This window comes from Pleurodeles waltl, chromosome 2_2 (genome assembly GCF_031143425.1).
Source record: "Pleurodeles waltl isolate 20211129_DDA chromosome 2_2, aPleWal1.hap1.20221129, whole genome shotgun sequence".
In the NCBI taxonomy this organism is placed as follows: Eukaryota; Metazoa; Chordata; class Amphibia; order Caudata; family Salamandridae; genus Pleurodeles; species Pleurodeles waltl.
This window is the reverse complement of record NC_090439.1, coordinates 111,356,465-111,383,151: the sequence shown is the minus strand read 5'-3', so window position 1 is coordinate 111,383,151 and position 26,687 is coordinate 111,356,465. Positions and strand designations below refer to the sequence as shown.

The following is a 26,687-nucleotide window of genomic DNA, read 5'->3' as shown; positions in this document are numbered from 1 at the left end:
TCCGCCATCGGGTTCGGACGTATTCCTTTTCGCTCCGTTTTTCGGGTCGGAAAGTTAGTTAGAATCTCGGAAAAAAACGTCGGTATTGTTTGCGTTCGGTATCGGGTTAGTTAGAACACATCGACACCGAATTCTGAAGATCTCAGGTGGCCCTTCGGGGTTTTTTCGATCCCCCGTCGGGGCCTGGTCGGCCCGGCCACGTGCGACTTCAAGGCTCATGGAACGGACCCCTTTCCGCTTCTGCCCAAAATGCCATCACAAGTATCCGTATACAGATCACCATCTGGTCTGTAACTTGTGCTTGTCCCCCGAGCACAAGGAGGATACTTGTGAAGCCTGTAGAGCATTTCAGTCGAGGAAGACGCTGAGAGACCGAAGAGCCAGGAGACTGCAAATGGCATCCACGCCGACAGGTCAAGAACGCTTTGAGGAGGAAGAAGAAGCTTTCTCCATCCGCGAGTCGGATTCTGAAGAACTCGACGCCGAAGAAACACACCAAACCGTGAGTAAGACGTCGAAAATCAAGACTCACGAGAAGTCTACAAAAACCCAGGGGACGCCACCGCCAACAGGCCATGGCTTAACCCGAAAACTAGGTGACCCATCCAAGGCACCGAAAAAGGGCATGCTAGTGTCGAAGTCATCCGACTCCGGTCGAGATACCGCCACACAGCAACCTCGGCACCGAAGAATTTCGGCACCGAGACACCACACCGAAAACAAAGAAGGTTTCTTCGGAGCCTAAAAAGACTTCCGAAAAGGTTTCGGTTCCGAAACAGCCAACCTCGGAGCCGAAAACTAGTTCCTGTACAGAGGAACAAGGATTAACCTCCCAATTACACAGAGTTGGAGAGGAGCTTCAAGCTGTAGAGCCTGACTACACGCAAAGAAGGCTTCATATTCATGAGGACACAGGGAAGATAACCACTCTTCCCCCAATCAAAATAAAAAGGAAACTTGCCTTTCAACAAAAGGACAAGCAACCACAGGCAAAGGTGGCAAGGAAAACAACCCCACCACCGTCTCCATCACCAGCAACAACTCCACCACTGATGCACTCACCAGCTCATACCACAATGAGTCAGGATGATCCCGATGCATGGGACCTCTACGATGCTCCAGTGTCTGACAATAGCCCAGACTCTTATCCTACAAAACCGTCACCACCTGAGGACAGTACATCCTATACACAGGTGGTCGCAAGGGCAGCCGAGTTTCACAATGTCTCCTTACATTCGGAACCAATTGAGGATGACTTTCTCTTTAACACCCTAACCTCCACCCATAGCCAGTATCAATGCCTTCCCATGCTCCCAGGAATGCTAAGACATTCAAAACAAATTTTTCAGGATCCAGTTAAAGGCAGAGCCATAACTCCAAGGGTGGAGAAAAAATATAAGCCACCGCCCACAGATCCAATATATATCACAACACAACTAACACCGGACTCAGTAGTTGTAGGGGCGGCTCGTAAGAGAGCCAACTCTCATACCTCAGGCGACGCACCACCTCCAGACAAGGAGAGCCGCAAATTTGATGCTGCGGGAAAAAGGGTTGCAGCACAAGCAGCAAATCAGTGGCGTATTGCCAATTCACAAGCACTTTTGGCAAGATACGACAGGGCTCACTGGGATGAAATGCAACATTTCATCGAACACTTACCCAAGGAGTTCCAAAAAAGAGCGCAACAGGTGGTGGAAGAGGGACAAAGTATCTCAAATAATCAGATACGGTCTTCCATGGATGCAGCAGATACAGCTGCAAGGACAATAAACACTGCAGTCACAATACGAAGGCACGCATGGCTGCGCACTTCTGGGTTCAAACCGGAAATCCAGCAGGCTGTGCTCAATATGCCGTTTAATGAACAGCAATTGTTTGGGCCGGAGGTAGACACTGCCATCGAAAAACTCAAAAAGGACACCGATACAGCCAAAGCCATGCGCGCACTCTACTCCCCGCAGAGCAGAGGCACATTTCGGAAAACACCTTTTAGGGGAGGGTTTCGAGGTCAACCCACAGAAACCCCAACCTCACAGACAAGGCCTGCCTACCAGGGTCAATATCAAAGGGGAGGTTTTCGGGGGCAATTTAGAGGGGGCCAATTCCCAAGAAATAGAGGAAAATTCCAAGGCCCCAAAACCCCTCAAACTAAGCAGTGACTCACAAGTCACACACCCCCATCACATAACACCTGTGGGGGGAAGACTAAGCCAATTTTACAAACTTTGGGAGGAAATAACAACAGACACTTGGGTCTTAGCAATTATCCAGCATGGTTATTGCATAGAATTTCGCCAATTCCCTCCAAACGTCCCACCGAAAACACACAATATGTCAAAACAACATATAGATCTTCTAGGACTAGAAGTTCAAGCATTGCTACAAAAGGACGCAATAGAGTTAGTTCCAATTCAACAGAAAAACACAGGAGTTTACTCACTGTACTTTCTAATACCCAAAAAGGACAAAACTCTGAGACCAATACTAGATCTCAGAACACTAAATACCTACATCAAATCAGACCACTTTCACATGGTCACGTTACAAGACGTAATCCCACTGCTCAAACAGCAAGACTACATGACAACATTAGATCTAAAAGATGCGTGTTTTCATGTACCAATACATCCTTCACACAGGAAATACCTAAGGTTCGTATTCCAAGGAATACATTACCAATTCAAAGTGTTGCCATTCGGAATAACAACTGCGCCAAGAGTTTTTACAAAATGCCTGGCAGTAGTAGCTGCACATATCAGAAGGCAGCAAATACATGTGTTCCCGTACTTAGACGACTGGTTAATCAAAACCAACACGCTAAGACAATGTTCACAGCACACAAACTACGTCATACAGACCCTTCACAGGCTAGGTTTCTCGATCAACTACGCGAAGTCACACCTTTTGCCGTGTCAAACACAGCAATACTTAGGAGCGACAATCAACACAGCAAAAGGGATTGCCACTCCAAGTCCACAAAGGGTTCAAACATTTCACAAGGTAATACAGGCCATGTATCCAACACAAAAGATACAAGTCAAAATGGTAATGAAACTCCTAGGCATGATGTCTTCATGCATAGCCATTGTCCCAAACGCAAGATTGCACATGCGGCCCTTACAACAGTGCCTAGCATCACAATGGTCACAAGCACAGGGTCAACTTCTAGATCTGGTGTTGATAGACCGCCAAACATACATCTCGCTTCTATGGTGGAACAGTACAAATTTAAACCGAGGGCGGCCTTTCCAAGACCCAGTGCCACAATACGTCATAACGACGGATGCTTCCATGACAGGGTGGGGAGCACACCTCAATCAACACAGCATCCAAGGACAATGGGACATACATCAGAGGCAGTTTCACATAAATCACTTAGAACTGTTAGCAGTATTTCTAGCGCTGAAAGCATTTCAACCCATAATAACCCAAAAATACATTCTTGTCAAAACAGACAACATGACAACAATGTATTATCTAAACAAACAAGGAGGGACACACTCGACACAGTTGTGCCTCCTAACACAAAAAAGATGGCATTGGGCGATTCACAACCACATTCACCTAATAGCACAATTTATTCCAGGAATTCAGAACCAGTTGGCAGACAATCTCTCTCGAGATCACCAACAAACCCACAAATGGGAAATTCACCCCCAAATACTAAACAATTACTTTCAAATTTGGGGAACACCTCAAATAGATCTATTTGCAACAAAAGAAAACTCAAAATGCCAAAACTTCGCATCCAGGTACCCACAAGATCAATCCCAAGGCAATGCTCTATGGATGAACTGGTCAGGGATATTTGCGTACGCTTTTCCACCTCTCCCTCTCCTTCCATATCTAGTAAACAGGTTGAGTCAAATCAAACTCATACTAATAGCACCAACATGGGCAAGGCAACCTTGGTACACAACACTACTAGACCTTTCAGTAGTACCTCATGTCAAACTACCCAACAGACCAGATCTGTTAACACAACACAAACAACAGATCAGACATCCAAATCCAGCATCGTTGAATCTAGCAATTTGGCTCCTGAAATCCTAGAATTCGGGCACTTAGACCTCACACAGGAATGTATGGAGGTCATAAAACAAGCTAGAAAACCTACCACTAGACACTGCTATGCAAATAAGTGGAAAAGATTTGTTTATTACTGCCACAATAATCAAATTTAACCTTTACACGCATCTGCAAAAGAAATAGTAGGATACTTACTACATTTGCAAAAATCTAACCTAGCTTTCTCTTCCATTAAAATACATCTTACGGCAATTTCTGCTTACCTACAAATTACGCACTCAATTTCATTGTTTAGGATACCAGTCATAAAGGCGTTTATGGAAGGCCTAAAGAGAATTATACCACCAAGAACACCACCAGTTCCTACATGGAACCTCAACATTGTCCTAACACGACTCATGGGACCACCTTTTGAGCCCATGCACTCTTGTGAAATGCAATACTTAACGTGGAAAGTTGCATTTTTAATTGCCATCACATCTCTAAGAAGAGTGAGTGAGATTCAAGCATTTACCATTCAAGAACCATTTATTCAAATACACAAAAATAGAGTTGTTCTACGGACCAATCCTAAATTTTTACCAAAAGTAATTTCACCGTTCCACCTAAATCAAACGTTAGAATTACCAGTGTTCTTCCCACAACCAGATTATGTAGCCGAAAGAGCACTACATACATTAGACATCAAAAGAGCACTTATGTACTACATTGACAGAACAAAATTAATTCGAAAGACAAAACAATTATTTGTCGCCTTTCAAAAACCTCATACAGGAAATCCAATTTCAAAACAAGGCATTGCTAGATGGATAGTTAGGTGCATTCAAACCTGCTATCTTAAAGCTAAAAGAGAACTGCCTATTACACCAAAGGCACACTCAACCAAAAAGAAAGGTGCTACCATGGCCTTTCTAGGAAATATTCCAATGAACGAAATATGTAAGGCAGCAACATGGTCTACGCCTCATTAATTTACCAAGCACTACTGTGTAGATGTGCTAACTGCACAACAAGCAACAGTAGGTCAAGCTGTATTAAGAACATTATTTCAAACTACTTCAACTCCTACAGGCTGAACCACCGCTTTTGGGGAGATAACTGCTTACTAGTCTATGCACAGCATGTGTATCTGCAGCTACACATGCCATCGAACGGAAAATGTCACTTACCCAGTGTACATCTGTTCGTGGCATTAGTCGCTGCAGATTCACATGCGCCCTCCCCGGGAGCCTGTAGCCGTTTAGAAGTAGATCTTAAACATTTGTACATTTGTAAATATATTACTTAAAACTTTATTATGTACATACGCATTCACTCCATTGCATGGGCACTATTACTAGCATACACGACTCCTACCTCACCCTCTGCGGGCAAAACAATCTAAGATGGAGTCGACGCCCATGCGCAATGGACTCGAAATGGGAGGAGTCCCTCGGTCTCATGACTCGAAAAGACTTCTTCGAAGAAAAACAACTTGTAACACTCCGAGCCCAACACCAGATGGCGGACTGGTCACAGCATGTGAATCTGCAGCGACTAATGCCACGAACAGATGTACACTGGGTAAGTGACATTTTCCATATATATATATATAATTCCAGACCTGATGTGCATTCACAGAAAAGGACTGATTTAATGCTCTTGTCTTCTTGAAGGATGGAATCTCAAGAAGGGTGTTTAAGCATCTGTGATTATGCTGCCTGACATAGATGACCAGTTTCTGATGGATACTTCTAAATGCAGATTCCTCATCTTTGTGACTCTCCCCAGGCATCGTACTGGATCCAAGAACTCTTCCAATAACTCTTGCTCACCGGTAGGTGGAGCTATCTGCTGACCTGCATATAAGTGCCACCACTGGGCTGTAACGTCAGTTCCTCTTTTTCTGAGCCTGTTAACAAGTATTCAGGACTCCTCTCATAACTGTTTCGGTTCTTATCGAAGTTGTCACTTTAAATTACTTTTGGCTGTGCACAGAGATCTCTCCCTGAAAAACCTCATGCTTTAAACACTGTTGAACGTGTAGAAAGCAGATACCAGTCAGGGATTTGTGCAATGTGTCCATGGTGTCCTTGGTTTAAATACATCCTGATGCAACCCAGTGCCATCACAGAGTGAAAAGCCAGGTTCAGACACAATAAATGGATGGCGAAGTAGCCAGACAAGTTGAAAATAAAGCCTAGGAAAACTAAACAAGTCTGTTTGATTTCCTGACATTCCCACTCTTGGCGAGGGTTCCAGAAAGCAAACAGGCTTTGCTTTCCTCTATTGACCTGATGCCAAATCTGGAGCGTATGCAACCAGAGTTTCCGGAGGCATCTTAGGATATCCTCATGCCTGTGGTGCTCATTCAGGCCCACTGATCCAACAGGGCCATCAGGCACACTTTGCTGGCATGTCTTCTCTATTGCTGTTACACTTGTGGCATCTGACCACGTCTGCTCTTATTCTGCAGATCAGTCAGCTGCCCCTTGATTAGCTCTGGCGGGTTGGATCCTGTTCCGCCTGTTGTCCCAGATTCATCTTAAGCTAGACATTTTCCAAGTGTCATGCTGTACCGTAACCAGTTGAGGAGGATGACTCCTCCACCCTTTTCCTCTGCAGCAGTACTACAGGAGGATAAAGACTTTTTTGAGGTTTGATGGTGATTAACGCACAAGGTGTCCCACTTGCTTAATATAAGGAGGAGGCGGCAGATAAAGTATTCTTTCTTCATAATACTGATGCTGACTTATGCTTTGACTTAGAGAATGCCAGTCTCCTAGATAATTCCCCTGATTCCATCCATATTGCTCTCTCTTGGCTCCCAACAGAGAAACAATAGTTCAGAGGGCAGCAGAAGTGTTGCTATTTAAAAGGGCTCTGATTAACCTGATCTTCTCAACTTGGTCTAAGTTGTTTTCTGCACCCGGTAGTGACTTGATATTTTCGATTCAGCACCCCACTCCAGAGTGTCTTTTAGAACAGACTTCCATCTGCAAGGTGACTCCAAACCCCTTCACAGAAGCCTTTCTTGTTCAGGAGTCTAGAAAAATTGGTGGCATTGGCAGGAAAGTATTTTTTTCTTTGACCCAACTGGTGCTGTAGTCATTGATTGCTGTCTGCATTTTGGGATGCTGTAGGAACACCCTTTGAGACATGGTGCTTGAGGTTCTTCCTGAAGAGCTGCATAATGCCTTCGTGCAAGCAGTCCAAGATAGTTAAAAAAGCAGTTAAGCAGATGCCATGCTCTGGACTGAATTCCACTGACTCGGTTGCTTGAGGATTTGACACTGTCGTTATCAGATGACAGTCTAGATGTGTTCCACTGGATGACCAGGCATCTTTAATTGATACGCTATTTGAAAGGGCAGCTTTTTGGGAGAAAAGGCTGATGCTCCTCTTCTTCTTTCAAAAATAGCATAGCCATGTTTGTGCCTTGTAGTTGTTAAATGCAGCCAGCCAGTTTCATTTGACGTACAGGAAGTTCAGCGGTTACACTAGGGACCTCACCATTCTGCAACAGTATCGGTCATACTCCAGCCAACACAGGCTATGTGATGCGAAAGACCGTGCCAAAGGTTTAAAAAAGCAACATCTGCCCTCTTCTTGTCTCAAAGTAGCATTTCCAGACTCATTTAGTTTGCCCTATGTGGGCATTTGGGGCCAGTTGGGCGAATACAGTGTTTCCTACCCTACTGACACTGAATCACCTAAGACCTATGGATCCACCAGATTGCCCAAGTTGTTTAATCCCTCCTGCCAACTCCACCCTCCGCCCCTCTCCCCCCAACACTCTTTCGGGACACTCTTCCTTAAAATACTCCTGCTTGCACCCAACAGCTGGCAGACCACAGGAATATCCTTCTCAAAGTAGTGTTGATGTTGCTCACCACATGGTTGTCTGGCTGTAGCTGATGCAGATTGTAGACTGGTCTGCTACTCGTGCTTCTTCCTGGTCCCCAATAAGGGCAGAAGTTTGAGACCAATCTTAGCCATCAGATATTAAGCTCTCTTCTCAAGTAGATGACTACCCTTCCACAACTTCTGCTTCTATTGGACCAGAAGGGTTTTGATGGTGTCCCTGGAGCTGCAGGATACCTACTTTAATGTGTCATTTTTGCAGCCTTTAGGACAGTATCTCCGCTTTATAGCAGAGTCCGACTACTTCCATTTCACCTCAGCCTCAGGACCAAAACAAACCAAGACATACATATACTCATTGAAACCCGATCTCCACACGTTATCATTTGTGTGCTGCATCGTTTTATCGGTAAAACTGTATGTCTGTCAAATCTAATGGCCGTTTCAATGGAAAATGTGCTGTCTGTAAATGACTGTGAGCTACTGGACAATGCTTTAGTAATACATTTGAGATTGTGCGCCATAATGCACCACCAGCTACATACTACACATTTACCACTGTCCTGCTGAATACATTTGCTGCACTTCCCTATGACCTCCCTATGATTTCCCTATTATTTCAGTGATGTAACAAAGATGTCAGCACCTTCACTTCGAAAATTCTTATGGCACCCCTGATGCAAGAGTGCTGAACTGCATCCTTAAATCCAGTTTTAAAACAAATCTTTGCAAGTATTCCCAAGCAAGACTCGGGGTGGACCGTCCAGTATTTTTTGCTGCTGATTTTTTTAATTCATTGTTTTTTTGTACTGCGCAAAGCAATTTCAACAGCAAATATGCTGACTATATGCGATCATACAGAATCATCTCACTTATCTATGACTTTCACATATAAAGTGAGAAAATGGACGTCGCCAAAGGACAGGGCTGCACACTTTGGATCTAGGGAGCCATGTGTGAGTCCTGGCATTGACTCTGGGTAAATCATGCACTCTTCTGTGCTTAAAATAAAATTAATCTGACCTTATGTAATGTAATCAGGTGCTTGTGTAAAGCTCTGCAATGCCCTTGAGTGCAGTGTTGATGCTACATAAAACATGTATATATAGAGATATAGCTCGATAGAGGGATATAGGTAGCGATATAGAGAGAGATGTATATATCTATCTATATATATATATATATATATATATATATATGTAGAGAGAGAGAGACTGACTCGTTCTAACATCAAAAATAGATGGTCTTTCTGCATTCTCTGCTGTAAAAGGGGTTTTTCAAATTTGCTTATATCACTGGTTTCAACAGAAACGTTTTTCAGAAGGCTTGTGATTTTAGTGAACAGATGCCACAGGCCAGCACCCAACTCTGAAAAGAATTCCTGATCAGTTGCACTTCATCATCTGGCACTTTTATGTGCAGATCAGTATTTTAGTTACAGTCCCATAAAGACATATTGAACGGCATAGTGAAGGTCATGACATTTACAGACTATTGCTTTTCGAGATGAACACAAAGATGTGGATAGTATGTTATTTTGGTACTTCCCAGCATTTTGAAAGAATGACAACTATTACATTAAATAATGGTCCCAACTCGGATCTGTTAAAGCTAGGCGGTTGGCAAAAGTTTGTGGCTCTGAAAATTGGGTCTTAGTTCTAAAACGTTGGTAAACACTGCTTCCCTCTCAAAGGTGTCTTTCTAGAAGACAAGTTCTGCCTTTGCTGACACTTTGGCCTCCTGTATGCCTTTTCAGCTCGGTCTCTAAACCCAAGGGTCCTGAAGAAAATCAGGCAGGATGTAGCACAGCTCCCTTCTAATAGCTCTCGACCTGGTTCTGCTATTCTGAGCCTTTGACTCTGAATATATGCTTTCTAACTTAGCTGTCTCTTTTTGGAGGATTTACTGTTCCAGCAGCAGGGCAGAGTTTTAACTTGCTGGTCCCCTGTATACACCTCTGTTCTTGAGCTTTAGGCAGAATGAGCTTTAAAGGTGTTGCTCTTCCATCACAAGTAGTAGATGTTATTCTGGCTGCTCCTCTACTAAGTATAGACCTAGCCTTACATAATATGGGCCTAGGTGACAAATTTAAACCAACGTATAGACATATTTAGGGCGTTGGTCTTAATGTGTCTCTTGGACCTGTATTATATAAGGCTGTCCCTTCGATTTGGAGAGCGGGACTTGCGTAAGACACATGTCTACTTCCTGTGTTCTGTGATTGTACAGCTTCACTTTGGGTGCATGAGGGTTCACTCATGGCATGACTTTGAGTCATGCCACAAATCCAACAACAAAGACTCACTATGTTTGAGTCAGTTACTGACATCGGTTTGCTGCATTTATTGAATGGTTTGAACCATGCGCATTGTTGCTTTGCACACTGGATTTTGTTTTGTGAATCTTCAAAAGACCAACAAAAGTGAGAGGAGAGCTCTAGATCCTCGATTGAAGGCGTGGAAAGAAAGATTCTGACAACAGCATGCAAAGTGAGCTCTTGTATGTGGCTGCCCTGTCTCACACACTAAAGCCTTTGTGGAGCTGCTCAGCGTCACCTAACTGCGTGTGGGAGGACTGCTATGAAAACTTTATGTATCCAGTCTGGCACTTGGGGAATATTCTAATGGTGAGTAATCTGTGGTTAGTTTGAGGATCCATCAGAAAGAGCATTACCAAAGGAAAGCCACTTGTTCAGCATCAAAATACCTGCAGCTACCTTCAAATAGATAAACGTAATATTGGATTTGAGGAATTTATTTGGGGTTGAATATGTAAATTTGATAATGGCCCTCCTTCTCCAAAGGTCTTGGAAATTAATTTTCCAGCTGATGCAGTTGCAGCAGACCTTTGCTTTTGCTGGCATTATGTTGAAAGATATGTGTATTTTCTGCTAACTAGCATGAAAGGAATGCTTTTAGTGTTTATACTGTACACGTCAGCATCAAATAACCATGACTGCTCAATATCCTGTTATGATGAACGATTTACTGCAGAGAGCTATGTAGCAGACCTCTTACTAACAGGACTGGGCACTAATCAGCCCTGCCACTATCCAGATTAAGTCACCTTTTAAAACATTAATGGACTGGTGCTATCCTCTCCCAAAAATCCAAATATTAACACCTTTGATCATGTACCCGACCCCTAACTCTGATAGTATGACTTCTGAAACACCACAATATTGTTAAACTCATAAATGAGTTCTTGAAAACGATTTTAAAAAGTCTTCTATGTCCTTGCCTGTGGTAAAGCAAGCCATCCATTCTGACCCTAATGGAAATATGATTCAATGGGACCTGCCCGACTGTATTTGATAAACTGTATCTCAGTGGCTATAAAGTACAATACATACACATGATTAACAGAAGGTGAGAGCTTGCACTTTCACAATTCAGTATAAGTAGATGTATACCAACCAGTGTAACTGAATTGGCTCATCAATAACAAAAAAGCCCTTTCTTCAAAGCCTCTGACAAAAGTCTAAAGGACAGCCATTGGTTTGCAAGATATATGAAACATTTAACCTGGTCTAGCAGACCAGCCCTCTATATTGAATAATCCATTTTGGTCTAAAAATTATTAAATCCTTCCATTCAGATGCAACACAACAGATTGATGATAGAGAATTCTTGTATTATGAAATCTTCTCAGGTAGTGAACTCCAGGAGTCTTTGTTTGCCCACCGCCCGCTCACAAAGACTGGTCACCATGAACACATGCCCTCCTCCCATCTTGTTCACCAACTCCACGCTGAAATTTCTAGTGTATTCAAACGACACCATGATCTCCTGCTAAGAGTTTGTAGGGGTTGGGCATCTGGAGACCGAGGAGTATATGTTTGCCCTTATAGCACCTAGTGAGGCAGCAGTTGCAAACGGGCTGTGCCTGATCCAATTCAAATATCTGCTTCAAGACTGTTTAACACCAGCAGAGCTCTGGGAGACTAGTAGCGGGAACAGAAAACATAAAATGTCACACAGAGGTAGGTGATTTCATTTGTAGTATATGGTTCTGCCCCAAACTGAAACCCTTTTAGGAGGGCATTTTCCAAACTTTCAGCTCTATACTCCATAGACAACTTGACCTTAACCCCAGAGTGGCCTTCCTAAATATAATTGAAGGTAAGGGATTCACAAGAGCAGAAAGAATCCACGGAGACTCACATTAGGAAAAGGGACATTACTCGAGCATGGAGAGATGAAGCCCTAAGAAGTGTTTTAAAATAAAGGAGCGATATAGACCGATGTTGCGTTCTAGAGCTTTGTTTATAGAGAGCTAGAGGATGTCCTCATGGGTTGAATGTTTCAGTACCTTAAGTGATGACTAATTAGGTAAATCTAGCTGTGGTAAGAGTTGGGACTGTATTCGCAAAAGTATATTCCTATTTACCAAATCATGACTGTTGATCATCGTTCATGTTGACAAAACATCCTCATATATCAACCAAGAACAATATTTTGAACATGTACTCTGCCATGCCAGAAAGTTGTTAAAAAAAAAAAAAAGGGCGTGGGGATTGTCATTCAAACCAACTAAAGCATTATAGAAGTCTTGTCCACGGAGGCATACGAAGGAGTTGCGTGTCTTATCACCTCCAAAAACGTGAGGTTCTGTACCTGTTTCTACCTGTCCACCACAGTACCTTCAATTACCCCCACACCATCTCCTCTGCACATAATAAAAAGAACCAATGCCAGCTAAAGGAACGCCTGCAACCTTGAAGTTTTATGATCACAGTGAGGTAATTGTGTGTCGGTGGCGCTTACTTATTTAGATAAAATGTCTCCCAGGGTTTTAGATAGGATTTAAATTTCTTTCTTTGACTGCAGTTGTTTCGCTAGAGTTGGCCTCCTTTCGAGCATTGAGTCAGTAGATTGTTATTGTCGTTGGAGCATGTAATTCATAAATATTTCCAAAGAATGCACACACTTGTTTCGTATTGTATTTTTGTCCTCATCATGTGCAGGTTTTAATGCCTAGGCATATCCATGGATTGCAGCCAGTTTTGTTTTTCATTTCATTTCCTTTTTTTTTTTTTTGCAGATGGTCACCATCATTTCTGATTTATTCTTATTATTTTGTTTATTATTGGTGGCTTTGAGTGTTGCTTAATAATGTTGTTTTTAGGACCGCTGTAGATGGACACCTTCAACCCTACAGAACTTTAAGCTGAAGTGGGCTTCAAGAATGTAGGCCGAAGTGGAAAAAAACCTCAAAAATAAACTGTTGTAAATAGTGTTTACTAGCATGGGGCAGATTTGTGGTGGAATATTACTATGCAAAATTACGCCTGCGTGGAAAGTGAAAACTGAACAGATAATTTTTCTGTATGTTTAACACTAGTTTGTTTTACAATGTGCCATGTACACAAGTATTCTTAACCTGTTGGTGTTGGGAGAAGACTGATTGATTACTGTTTCTGCATAATAGAGTAGCAGAAAGCCTGTTTAATTTATTGTTGAACAATATGACAACATATCTTGTTGGCCCTGTAATTGTTTAATTACCTTCTACCTTGTATTTTACATTTTTTCTTGTAGTTGATATTGAGTTGCACAGGTATAAGCCTTCACGATCGGCTTATGATTGGCTTGTGAAAGATGAAGACCCTTTTGAGTCAGGGGGCTGTCTTATGTGGACTATCTTAAACCATGTGTCTCCGTTTAACTCACTAAAGTAATCTGGATGAATGGCAATGTTTGTTAGATTTTTTTTTATTTTTTTAACATTGGCCATCGTCCAAACAGTCACTAACCAGAAGACTAAAGAATGCCAGGCAAATGGGTCCTTGGACAAAAGAAGATGACAGTCCTAAGGCTCTCTTTGAATTGCCTTTAAAATGAAATGATCTTTAAAGTACACACTTTACTTGTCAATAGGCCCCAGGCTTCCCCAACAAACTGTTTGCCCACTGTGCACCAAAATTAACACTCCTATCTTGGATTGAATGTACAAGTTACATGAAAACGTAAAAACTCAGAAGTTAGTCTAGCAGTATAAAAGCCCAGATATCAGGAAAGGCTATAAACCCCCATCATACACTGAACTGACGTCAGCTTAACATCTGAAAGTCCATAAGAAACCCAAAGCCTTACATTTTCTCTAGACTCAAGAAACCTGGTGCTCTGAAACTTGACCACTGTAGCAATACCTATTGCTGTGCCCTAATGCCTTTATTCAACAAGTCAGCATGGAGTGTATGTGTATAACTAGCTTCAGGACTCCATATTATTCTCTTTATTCGTGCACCAGTTCTTTGACTTTTACTGCTATCCTTGCAGGAAAAACTATTAAATTGCTTGTCTGTGAATAACTTTATATATGAAATATCTCAAAATAAGCACCATCTCATTTACCCACTAGATTCTTTGTTTAGATTTCCTTTTCTGTGGTTTTCACACAAAAAAGTGCAATGCAAAAAATAAAACAAGGTAAGTGGATCTTGCAAAACAATAACAGATGTAAACAGAGCCAAAACGTTTTGCCTTTAACATGTTTGGTTAGTAGGGGTGCGGCAAATTTCATTTTGGGAGTGTTATTTGAAAAATGCTATTTGGCACATAAAGTTAAGTAAGGATGCTTGGAGACAAGTGAGTGGATTTGCAGTGACTACATCGAATTGCTTTGCTGGAGCCTGGGTTTACAGATGTACACTAATGATACTTGACTCAAGTTCCCCACTTAAATACAGACAGAAGTTGAGAGTGCTGCAGATTAAGGTTTGGTCTCTGCCTATCTCTGTATCTTAGTAGAACTAACAATAACAATAAACTCATCAGATACCAGACTCAAATTATTGGGATGGGGATACCATGCCTAAACATATATGCTTACAGTTGATTGGACATCATTGCACCACACCTTCGCTTCTCAAGGTGATTTGTAAAATGTGCACCCTATTGGACTATTCGGAATCCCTAAAAGAACAAAGTTATAGTCTTTTAAGTAGAGTCTTTATTTGATTATAATTAACATCAGTAAGAAGGCATCCATAATTAAACAAAACAGCCTTTCTGTGCCAAAACCCTTGAGTTAAAGATTTGCTTCACAGTTTCAGAATTTTCAAAATAATGCTGCTAGGACTTGACAGGAAACCCAGCAAACCCATTACACCTGCTCAATGAAACCAAGGTAGCCTGCAAATTCATTCATGGATCATACTCAAAACTCCAAGAATATGCATGTTCTCCTTAGTCCTTAAATTCTGCCAACATCTCCTAAGTGAGGTTTGCAAAAATTGGCAATTTGTGTAGAATGCACTGTTTGTCTTAAGGGAAGAACTAGCTTTTTCATGACAGAAATTAACTCTGCTCTTCAGTGAGCTTTCTTAGCCTAGGTTGTTGAGCCATTGTCTGCTTCAGTGCTGCTAGCATAAATCGCTTATGCTCTACTCACCCTTTCCACTCAAATGTCTCAGTCCCTCTGCTACTGTGCACCTGTACGCAGTCACAAGTGTTTACAAATGTACATTTAATAAATTGCGATCCAGCATAGGTTATTGAGAGTGGAGCAGGTTTTGATTTAAAGCAAATACTGGTGAAACTTCTATCCTTGAGCACTGCTCTACAGATGGGAGGGTTTCTGGAGATGGCCACAACATCCACACATTTGGGTAGAGCAGTTTGCATCAGCCAAAATTGTGAGCTTCTTTAGTACTCCAAGATGAGCATTCACAGCCCGTTACATTATTGCCGTTGATCCCCCATGGAACTGATTTCAGTGCAGGGTAACCATTATTTATTGGTGAGAACATTTTCCTTAATTTACTTTGTTTTTCCTCGATCTCCCATAGTAGAGCTTTCCTGGAGAGCAGTCCAATGACGCATAACTGCATTCCCGTACTTCTAGATTTCATTTGCCTGATTTTTTTGTTTAGGTTTGAGCGTGCAAAGCATTCTGTCCCTGTTTTCTCTCTATGGGTTTGTAACCACGTCCATCACGTTGGTTGGTTCGTGGGCTTGCCTTTTAAAATTCACCTGAGTTGATTAGTAAAAGGCATGCATATATCTTGTCTTTGCTGATGATTAGCCCTCCTCGAGCGCACCAGCCAACTACTGAAAACATACGAGGCTTCATGTTTTCCGTATGGTTTCTGAACTACATTTTCTTCGTTTTGTAGGTAGCGCGATCTCGCTGGGCAGTAGTGTGATTTGCTTGACAATGATCCTGTTACATAGATAATTGCACTTTTGCCGGTTACATGGATAATTGCACTTTTGCCGTTACATGGATAATTGCACTTTTGCCGATATGTTTTCACTGCAAGCTAACTTCTGTTTCCATTTGTGTTTGGTTTGCGGCCGTCGGCTCGCTTATGTGAAACTGTTTATCTTTTAATTTTCAGTTTGTGATGAGAAAAGTCCAGTTAGGAGTTAACAATGCTAATAACTCTAACTCGAACAAACGTAAGGCCCATTGCATTGTAAATGCTTGTTCCTCTTGATGACATCAGAAGCGCCCAGAAAAAAACTGAAGTTCTTTTTCTGGAACTCAAAAAGAAGTGTATGAAAACAAATGGGTTAGCTTAATTTCACACTTCTAGCAGCCTACATGCGTGGAAATCGCAAAATCTTAGTGCACTGTTGAACTTGGGTGGGCCCTGGGAATTTCCCTGGGCTTTATTGCAAGCACGTCGGGCCTCCTGCAGATATGCAGTTCGCTCTCGTGTACTTGCAAAGTTTACAAAGCATTTGAAGTGCTGTTGTTTCAGACTAGAGAAACAGGTTGTGTGTTGGATTTCTCTACATTTAAGAAATGTGCTTCATCTAGTTGAGCCCAGTTATAAGAGGCCTTTTGTTTTTAGATTTTAGAGTGCTGGTATGACATATCTAATCATAGATTTAAGACTTTGAGGATCCCTGTTAATTTCTTCATATTTTGTGTGGGAACGAGCTTTGTAGGACGAAGAGACCCAGCAAGTGCGAATCCACGGCAAGTTATGCTTTCTTGTTTCCCTTTGTGACTGTGTGCCTTCAGCAAATTAGTTGAATAGGTGGGACAGTTTTAAGAGTTAACTTTGAAGCATGCGTATGACTATTTTTAGCTCCTTTTTTTCCTTGAAGACCATCATGGATGTGCAGGCTTTGTGATAATTAGGAGATGTGGTTTACTAAGTGAACATATGCTACTTGCTGTCTAGGGCTTTAAAAATGTTTAACTGTATTTTAACCTCCCAGAGAAATAGTGCTAACGCGTGGGGCCAGGTAAAGTGCACACGGTGAAGTCCTCGCAACATGGAGAATCGCCAATTTATTTTTGGGGGTATTACTTTACTCTCGGTAGTGATGGTCCATTTACATTGTGGCTTGGGGTGATAGTCTGAACATCCGTTAATCATTGGCAAAGGGTGAACTTTTGTTGGAAGTAGAAAGGTCTCTTAATTTGCCACAGAGTACAAGGTTAAGTGTAGAAAGGTCACTTTGAAATCCATTTCTGTTTTTCATGCCTGCCAAGTGCGCGAAGGCACGAAAAATTTGCACCTACAGGAAACATTCTCCATTTATTTCATACTGAAGGGAAAAATACAGAACTTGGTCGTTTTACAAACTTGGGGGAGGGCAACTAATGTAAGCAGTGCAGGGGGTTGATTGCACCACCAGTAGGTTAATGTGTAAAGTCGTTTAATTATTCCTGCCTAGTTTTCGGGCTAAAGGGGTTTCAGTTAACATCAGTGTGCCCTTATCTTAATCCACGAAGCTAGCTCATTTATTTTGCTGTGATATGCTGCTTATCTCGGTTTCCAGACATTAAGGGGTGTGAAAGAACTCGCATGGGGCTGCAGTGGCTTATTATTGTGAAGGATGCGATTCCGATCATGGGAACTGATGTAGTTTAAAGGGAAGCAATCCTCGAACACAAATAGATTGTGGTTAAACGTGGCTCCGTTATGTGGCCTGAACAGATTCACTTGACTTGGTTGTTGTTGTCGTGAGAGAAAATTCGACCCCTCTGTGTGACAAAACCTCTCTGCTACCTTTTTCTGTGTTTTTTTCCCACAGATTGTGTGTGGCCGCCCTGTCTGCGAACAACTTCTGTGATAACCGGGAGGCGCTATATGGCGTCTTTGACGGTGACCGCAATGTGGAAGTGCCCCATCTCCTCCAGTGCACCATGAGCGACATCCTGGCCGACGAGCTGCAGAAGACCAAGAGTGAGGAGGAATACATGACCAACACCTTCCTCGTGATGCAGAGGTGACCTTCCTGAGCATCTTTTGAACCCAGATTACTTACCACCCTCCCTCTGTGTTAGCAGCATGACAAGCGCGTCCTCATTTGAAGTTGCTTGTTTTAGGCAGAATAAGTAACCTTTGTATCGTTCTTCGCACCAGGCGGTTGCATCACTCTGAATGGATATTCTTATATTTGGCAATTCAATTCAAAAGGTTGGACTTACTCCTGACCCCGTCCAAAATCGAAGTGAACAAAGGCTTAGAGTGGTGGTTTGAAAAATGTTTTGACCCTTTCCATCCCCTAGTTTAGGAGCTTTACATATTCCTTTAAACTAGATAATCTAACCTAATAAACAGATAAGAATATATGACATGTTTAACTACAGCACTTGCACAAACAGCAGTGGTTTATAAACCAATATTTACAGAAACGATGTCCTATCTGTGAATTATTTTTTATATATATATCTGTGAACTATTTTTAATATATAGTGTGATTTCACTCAGTGGGAAGAATAAAAAATCGATTCTTTAATGTAATTTCCTTCTTAAAAGCTAGTCTTTAAGCATAGCACGCTTTTTTGAATAGTCAACACCTTCCAACTTGATCATTGTTCTTAGTCAGAATTCAGGTATAAATATGTAAACACAAACATTGTGTGCCATATAGTCTGTTAGTGTAGCATTGGAAAGAGGTGTTGTAAAATCACTGTGTGAGTTGTAATACACAATATTTAACTTGCTGTTTTCAATAAACATTCCCTGTATGAAAAAAAGCTGTCTTGGTAATGCGAAGTACGCTCGGTGACAGAAAATACCAGAAGTATGTGTCTGTAGCACAATGTGCAAGTGGCATCTTCAAGATAGCTTTTCTCCGACAGCAAAATGTTCTTCTTTTTATGTCTGTAACATGGTTGGTATTGGTCATGTCCAATAATGTCACCTTATGGTTTTGTTAATATTGGCAAACTACTCACCTTTGCAGCATGGTAATAGAAGGCTTCCATATTCCAGCATGGTATAAAATTGAAAGGCTTTGAGAAAACTAAAGATCTCGAAATGTTTCGACTTCTTCACTTAATTAGATATTTTCCATCCCTCCTCCTTCTTAAAACACACAGTGGTGCATTGCATTACCCCTACCTCTGTCTCCCTTTGTTGTTGGTTCGTCCTGCTATTGCTTTGTTGTACTGCCTTCGAACTTTCCTTGCAGCTTGTGTACTTTCTTTGTCTGGTACTGTGCAGAGCTCGCTTTTGAAACATACCTTGTCCCGGCAGGAAGCTTGGCACCGCGGGACAGAAGCTCGGTGGCTCAGCAGTGCTGTGCCACATAAAGCACGACCCCCTGGACCCTGGCGGCTGCTTCACTCTGACCTCTGCAAACGTAGGAAAGTGCAGAACAGTTCTGTGTAGAAACGGAAAGCCACTGCCACTGTCCAAGGCATACACAGTGAACTGTGAAGAAGAAATGAAGAGGATAAAAGAGCACAAGGCTATTGTCACAGAGGTGAGTAAGAATGCTGTACAGAAACAAAATTAGAAGCGTTTGCATTCTATGAATGAAAAATGTGTTCAATGAAGAACAGGTTTTCCTTTTAACCAGATGGAATTCCAGATTCCTGCACATTAATAGTTTTAAAATCATTATTTCATGCAACCGAAAGAATATCTCTGATTGTTTTTTGGGAAAAGCTGAAAGTACATAGCTATGTTTCTGGGTTTATTCATTCAGCTTACTTGAGGCCCTGCTGTAGTGTTAAAAGCTCTGATCTTGGGTGCTTTCAGCTGTCCTACTTTCCTATATGATGACGATGTCTCCGATTTGAACTTTTCCTCACTCCATTACATCTGATGAGATGGAGCTAGGTGGGTCCTGGATGTGGAGCCACACACATCCTACATATTCTTTTTGTGCTAAATATCACAGTTTGCAGGGCTTTGACTCCAATGGAATATGTGAGGGTTGCTGTGTACGCTTTGTTAATTCTGGCCCGTCTTTTGTTGTGGTAGTCGGACTTGAATGACAAGCCACTAGGTAACATACATCAATTTGTTGCAGCAGTGTCAGCAGAGTGTTACTTAGTTCTCTGCGGGTACGTAGTGTGCTTTCACCAATGAAGGAGGGTGATTTCTGTTAAGTTGCCTGGCTAAGGTTGATTGGTGGCAACAGTCAATTGACTGGCATGGGCAGAGTCCTCTTTTTTGTTTTCTGATAGCCTTGAGAGGGATGTCTACTGACTGACTGAAATCCCTACGGTAAATGGGACCCTCGCTTTCCCAGGAATGTGTCTCTATAGACTGTATGATAGTGGTATATGAATGGTGCCAAGTTCAAAGACAGGTTGTGTCCAGCACAAAAAGTGGTTTCTTGCACAATGGTTAAGTTCATTCCAGCTTTCCTATCCTTACAAAAGACACCAGTGCTATACCTCAGAAACCCCGTGGCAGTTGCATCTTAGTCTGGTGTCTCAATGCAAATTACATCAAGGCCAGAGCAGTGTCGGAAAGCATAAAGACAGATCCGATTCTCTTTGACTGCCCAGGCATATCTGCTTCTGGATCTGCCTGGAGAATGTCACACACACTTTTTAGGAAGTGTGAGTCATGCAAGGCCCAGCCAACATCCCAATGGCCGTCTGTAGCATCCTCTTTGAGTTGAGCAGAAAGAGACTTTTCTTTGAGTGTCTCGTCTAATGGTGTAGAATATTTTATTCTGGCCTTACCCCATGGCCTTATTTATAGAAATGCTTAGGAAGACTTACCTCACAGTGAATTGGTGGTATCTTAGGGCTTTCAGTTTAGACACACATTTTCATTGACCCAGACATCCTGCAGCTGCTCCTGAGAAAATTATAAGTATTAGGCCCCAGAAACTGTTTCTGTTCACCTCCCTCTCAGATGAAGCTCTCCAGCCGAGCTTGTCGATGGCATATCATAGTGAGCCTGTGTTGTATCATCCTCATTCAATGTCAAGACTACGCCTAGGACACTGAAGCCTCAGTCCTTTAGTATCTTTGTCTGGAAAACTAGCTGGTAGATAGCCCTGTGGGAGAAGCCGCACTGGCAAGGAAAGCAAACCGTAAGAGACAGCTGACTGAAGTCCTACAGACTATATCAAAACGAGGTATAGGGCGACATAGTCCAGTGGTTCCTCAGAGGCTAAAGTAGATAATACTAATGCTCTCGTTTGTGGGAGTGTGATCAAGCAGTTAGGCTTATCAGAGGGTAGTGGAAAGCATTTGTTGTACACACACAGTCAAGAAAAGAAACAGACAATCAATGACTAACTCCAGGCCTGGGTTTTTATATAGCGAAAATGTATTTCTAGAACCAAAATGATCTATGTTGTAGGTAAGTCCAGTTGTAAGTTTGTATCAAGCTTATATATCAAGTTTACTTTGTTTGGGTTTTGCAGATAAAACAGTTTACAAGTAACACTTTTCAATTTCAAAAGTAGACACTTAGTGCAATTTTTCATAGGAACTAATGCAGTCCTGGGGGAGGAAAAGTGTTAGCACAGTTAACAGGTAAGTACTCGACTCATGATCCCAGTCTTTGGGGGTTTGGATGTCCATAGGTCAAAGGTCAAGTTGACCCTAAAAGTGCACCACCAGCAACACGGGGCTGGCTGAGTGCAGAGGTCAAAGTCCGTGTCTGGTTTTCAGTTGAATCCTATGAGGACTGGGGGCACTTGGAAAGAAACCGGTTGCAGGTAAGTACCCGCGACTTTAGGTCACAGACCTGGGGGGGTTTAGATGAGCAAAGGGGGGAGACCACAGGCCAGCACCAAAAACATATCCTCAGCAACACTAGGGCAGCCGGTTGCAGGGTGCAAACACAGCATCAAGCGCCCAATCCTTTTCAATGGGGGACCCCAGGGGGTCACAAAGATGCTGCAGGCTAGGTCCAGGGAGTTGGCTGCAGAAAACTAAAGGCTGGACAAGTAGGAGAGGCGCCCGCTGGATGTTCCTGGATTGTCTGTCGCATTCCCCACGGCCAGGGGGCTGCAGGTGCAAGGGGGTACCTTTGGGCGTCGGGAATCTTCGTTGGATCCAGTCGCTTTAGGGGAGTCCTCCGGATTTAGGCTGCAGGTGGTGTTGTGTTGGCCAGGAGGGGTCAGCCCAGGGTGGACTGAGGTGGGAATTGCCTGGGTTCCTTCTCTGGACCAGCAGGCCACCAGGACTCAGGCCAAGGGCGTCGGGTGCAAAGTGGGCAGGACTTGCCTTTTTCTAGCAGGAGTCTTGAAGCTGCAGGCAGACTGGGTAGGGCTGGTGCCAAGCCAGTTGTCGACTGGAGTTTTCACTCCTGGTGCTTCTCTTCAGTTCTTCTTCTTTTTGAGGTCCCCAGGAATCTGAAGAGTAAGGTTCAGGGGTCAAAGGGCTATGTCTACTGTCCTGAGGGTGGCCCACTCCCTTTGGGGAGGGGAGCACATTCCTATCCCTATTGGTCACTCTCCTCCAAACCAAGAGGATTCTGCAAGGAGTGTGGGGGGGGAGGGTCACTTCTGCTCTGGTCACCTTAGTGGTGGTCCTTGCTGCAGGGGTCACTCCGCCTTGTTTTTCCTACTTTTCCTGCTGCACCGACTGCCAAAAGTGGGACTTGATCCGGGGGAGAGGGAGGGAGACCTGGGGCACTGTAACAGGAGACCTGAGCCTTTGAGGTTCACTGCTAAGTGTTGCAGTTCCTGAAGGGAGGAGGTGTGAGCACCTCCAACCAGAGCAGGCTTTGTTCCTGACCCCAGTGATGCACTAAGGCTCCCACCCCAGGGGGTCAGAAACTTGTCTACTAGTAGCAGGCTGGCAAAGACCGGTCTGCCTCACACTAAAGGGTTTGGTGAAATATAGGAGGCATCTCTAAGATGACCTCTATGTGCATTTTACAATAAGTCCAACACTGGCATCAGTGTGGGTTTATTGTGCTGAGAGGTTTGATACCAAACGTCCCAGCCTTCAGTGAAGCCATCATGGAACTGTGGAGTTTGTAATGAGAAACTCCCAGCCCATGTACTTAATATGGCCACACTGCACTTACAATGTCTCAGAATGGACTTAGACACAGTAGTGGCATATTGCTCGTTCAGCTATGCTCTCACTTGTGGTATAGAGCACCCTGCCTTAGTGCTGTAAGGCCTGCTAGAGGGTCGACTTACCTATGCCACAGGCTGAGGTCCAGTTCCACTGGCTGGATTAAGGGTTTGGAATTATTGCAGGTATCTTCCTTTCCCTTACATTTCCGAAAATATCAACATTTGTTTTTAACCATTTTAATTTCAGTTCAAAATATACCAAGGTTATATTACAAAATAAACCACTGGCGTTTCTTGAAGTATTCGGTGTTCTAACACATTGTAAATATCTTGTATTAATGAGATACAGCTTTTGTAGTTTATCACAGACAACAGTGTTTCTTCTTCCATAGCCCCTTACGTTTTCTGGTGTTATGATGCATACATTTTCAGATGTTAAATCATACAGTGGTCAAGTCTTATTTTCCATTTCGCTAGGCTCAGGGTATCTGTAGCTCTGCAGTTTTGGGCACCCCTCTTTTGGTCAGTACTAAGCCCAGGCCACATCATATCTATTGGTATGTCATCTGGAACATTGAGAAGGGGGGTAAGAATAATTTGAGGGAACCACCACCTCTATCCCAAAACTTCTCGACAATCTTACAGCCTGACACTATGCATAAAGTCACACTCTTGCACTTGACGTCTCAGAGATATTGGTACAAAATCTCATTATATGCCAGTTTTCGCTCCCGTTTGCAGACGATCTGTCCACATCCGATGGACCACCCTAATGACTGTGAGAATAGTATCTAGAGGCCGCCTTACATACACATAGTGGAGTTTTCTTGCACAGTGGCCTCCACTCATTTCTGTATATCGGATCAGAGTTATGGCCTAAAAGCCAGTTGTTGATCATTGTTAGTTGCAAGGCTCGATATTGGGAGATGTCTGTTGCGCTTATTCCGCTATATGAATTTTCTCAACATACATGTCAGTAGAAGAGGTGGACTTTCTATATGGATATTTAAGCAGATGTAAAGGGCTCTGGCAAGCTGCACCATTTTGCTCTTTACCATGCTTCCCTAAAGCGAAAATGGCAGGTTTCCCCGATAAAAACTCCCTTTTGAGAGCATTAAATAATGGGGTGATGTTGCCTTCCCACACCCGTGATTTGGTCTTTGTAATGTGCATTCCCAGATATTTAAATCCATCATACTATTAGCATCAGTACAGAGTGCAGTTCCCATAGCACCATGCTATTTAAACTTGACACTGGGAACACATTAAACTTTGCCCAGTTCACTTGGAATCTCGTGTTTATAGACATTTGCTGACAATAATTGACTGCTTTGCCTAATGGTTTCTTTTATATGTATTATTCTGAGTTCAACTTTAGCCCTTTCTCCCAAATTTAATTTTGCCTTATAAAATTATTTTCCTCCAGGTCCCAAAACAATTTATAATAATCTGATTCTATTGCGGTAGTTAATTGCATGAAGTAATTCAACCTTAGTTATAAATCTTTTATAACAATTTAGCCAATAAAATCTCTAATCTGTAAATACTTGTAAAAGGATTGACAAGGCGTACTCTCCTTGAAGTCTTTCAAATGAATTAAGTATCTCATTGTTAAAAATGCCCCAAGTGTATTCATAATGACAGTTTTCCAAGCACTACAATAATTATTGCTTAAAACTGCAGGCAATAATTTGGATTACCATGGTGGAGAATACCTATTATATTTCTTAACTTGAAATAGCTTTCTCCACCTAATCCACAATTTACCACCACGCAACAGTATCTTAAAACACACTCTTTTATAGTAATTAAAATAATTTGTCTTAAAAAATGCTCCCTAACCATCCTTGTCCAAGTATAACTTATATATGGATGAGGGCATGCTTAGCCCTGGGTCAGACCCTTGCAGCAATACTTTCATATGTTTTTACAGCTGCAGCGTAATAATAATACTGAAAATTCAGTAACCACCGTCCCCCTTTATCAACAGCTTAATGAATTTCAGGACCATTCTTGGTTGCTTATAGCCCCCAAAAAAGCTTCTGCATATTGAATTTATCTTAATGAACCATTTGTGAGGAAACATCTTTCACCACGCACATGCATTTACCTCGCATAAGCGTTCACCACGCATATGGCTTGACCATCCATATGCCTTTAACATGCAAGCCTTTTCCATGCATATGGCTTTATCATGCAAGGTAAGTATAGTTAAGGTAAGAGTGTGTATAATGTTTAGGGGTATAGTGTAGTATGGGTACTTTTAGGGTTTTGGGTGGGTTGGTGTATAGGGTGGTAAGAGTATTTTTAGGGTTTAGAGGGTGGGTAGGATATTGGGTGGTAAGGGTTTTTAATGGCTTAGGGATTGGTAGGAGCATAGAGTGGTAAATGTATCTTTATGGTTGAGGGATGGGTAGAGGTATAGGGTCTTAAAGGGGGCTTGGGGAGTTACCCAACAACAATAAAGAAAATGTAATTAAAAATTAAAAAAGTGTGGGGGTAGGTTGGGGGAGGTTTTACGGGGGTCCCCCAACCCCCAAAGAAGAAGAAAAAATCTAGAAGTGGGTGTATAGTTTAACTACCCTTAACTATACTTATCTTAAGTGGTGTAAAGATATGCGTGATTCACACATGCATTCTAAAGTTGTACAAACGGCTGCTTATAGCCCCAAATAAAGCTTCCACTTATTTCCTCTACCTTACTGAATAATTTGTGCGTTCGCTCCAGGGGAATAGCTCTAAAAGGATAAGCAGGATTGCCATTTTTGTCATATTGCATCTTCTGATAATAGTTAATTGTACATTGTCCAACTGTTTTTGTATACTCTCTTGTATTCAGGAATTCATTGACTCTTTGTAAATAATCCATTTGGTGCACCAACCTCAAATAAAAAAAAAAGGACTCTTGTGTACATTCCAAGTGCTTTCAGTATCTTCTTAGCGTGCATGTCTATTTGATTCAGCATGATCAGGTAAAGAAGATTATCAAATGCACAGTGATACAAGGTCTTACAAGCCCAGAGCCTACCTAAAGTGTCTAATACCCTTGTCTATGTGGCACTTCACCAGAGGTTCGACCGCCATTGCAAAGAGCAGAGTTGACTTACCGGTCAGGTGCCCCTCCTAGTGATAAAGGGCTCCAAAATCATTTTGTTCACACATGTCTGTCTGTGGTTCCCTGTGTAACGGGAAGACTTGGCAATACATGCTAGGCCTAAGTTCATGTGGGAAGGATCTTATATAGATAATCCCAGGCTTACTTGTGAAATCCTTCTCAAAATAATTTGAATGGATTGCAGCGAGTTGTTTAGCTTAAGAGCAAAGGTTCCGTGCATTATACTGATGCTCAATGTTGTGACTTGCAGATCTCTGTGACATAAAGAAACTCTGATGGCCCATATAAGAGACTGGGTGACCTTATCGTAGATTTACCAAGATCTTGGATTCTGTTTTGATAAGGGAGATTGGTGATACAACTTTCATTCATAAGATGTGAATCCAGTCTTTGACACTGCACTAATCGCCCCCTTTCCCACATCTTGGAGCAAGACACCTGCTGTTTAGTTGCAGTATACATCTCATGCAGGTGATGGGTGAGGAGACTGGAGCATCTTG

The 26,687-nt window shown here is 42.4% G+C and overlaps 1 protein-coding gene across 4 annotated transcripts in view; it reads left to right on the top strand.

Moving 5' to 3' along the window:
* PHLPP1 (PH domain and leucine rich repeat protein phosphatase 1) overlaps positions 1-26,687 on the top strand; it is a 604,801-nt gene that overhangs the window by 555,073 nt on the left and 23,041 nt on the right. For all 4 annotated transcript variants that reach the window (XM_069219488.1, XM_069219487.1, XM_069219486.1 and 1 more), the window contains exons 15-16: positions 17,874-18,068; positions 19,325-19,553. In XM_069219488.1, coding sequence (XP_069075589.1) covers positions 17,874-18,068; positions 19,325-19,553 — 424 coding nt within the window. The remainder of the gene's footprint in view (positions 1-17,873; positions 18,069-19,324; positions 19,554-26,687) is intronic.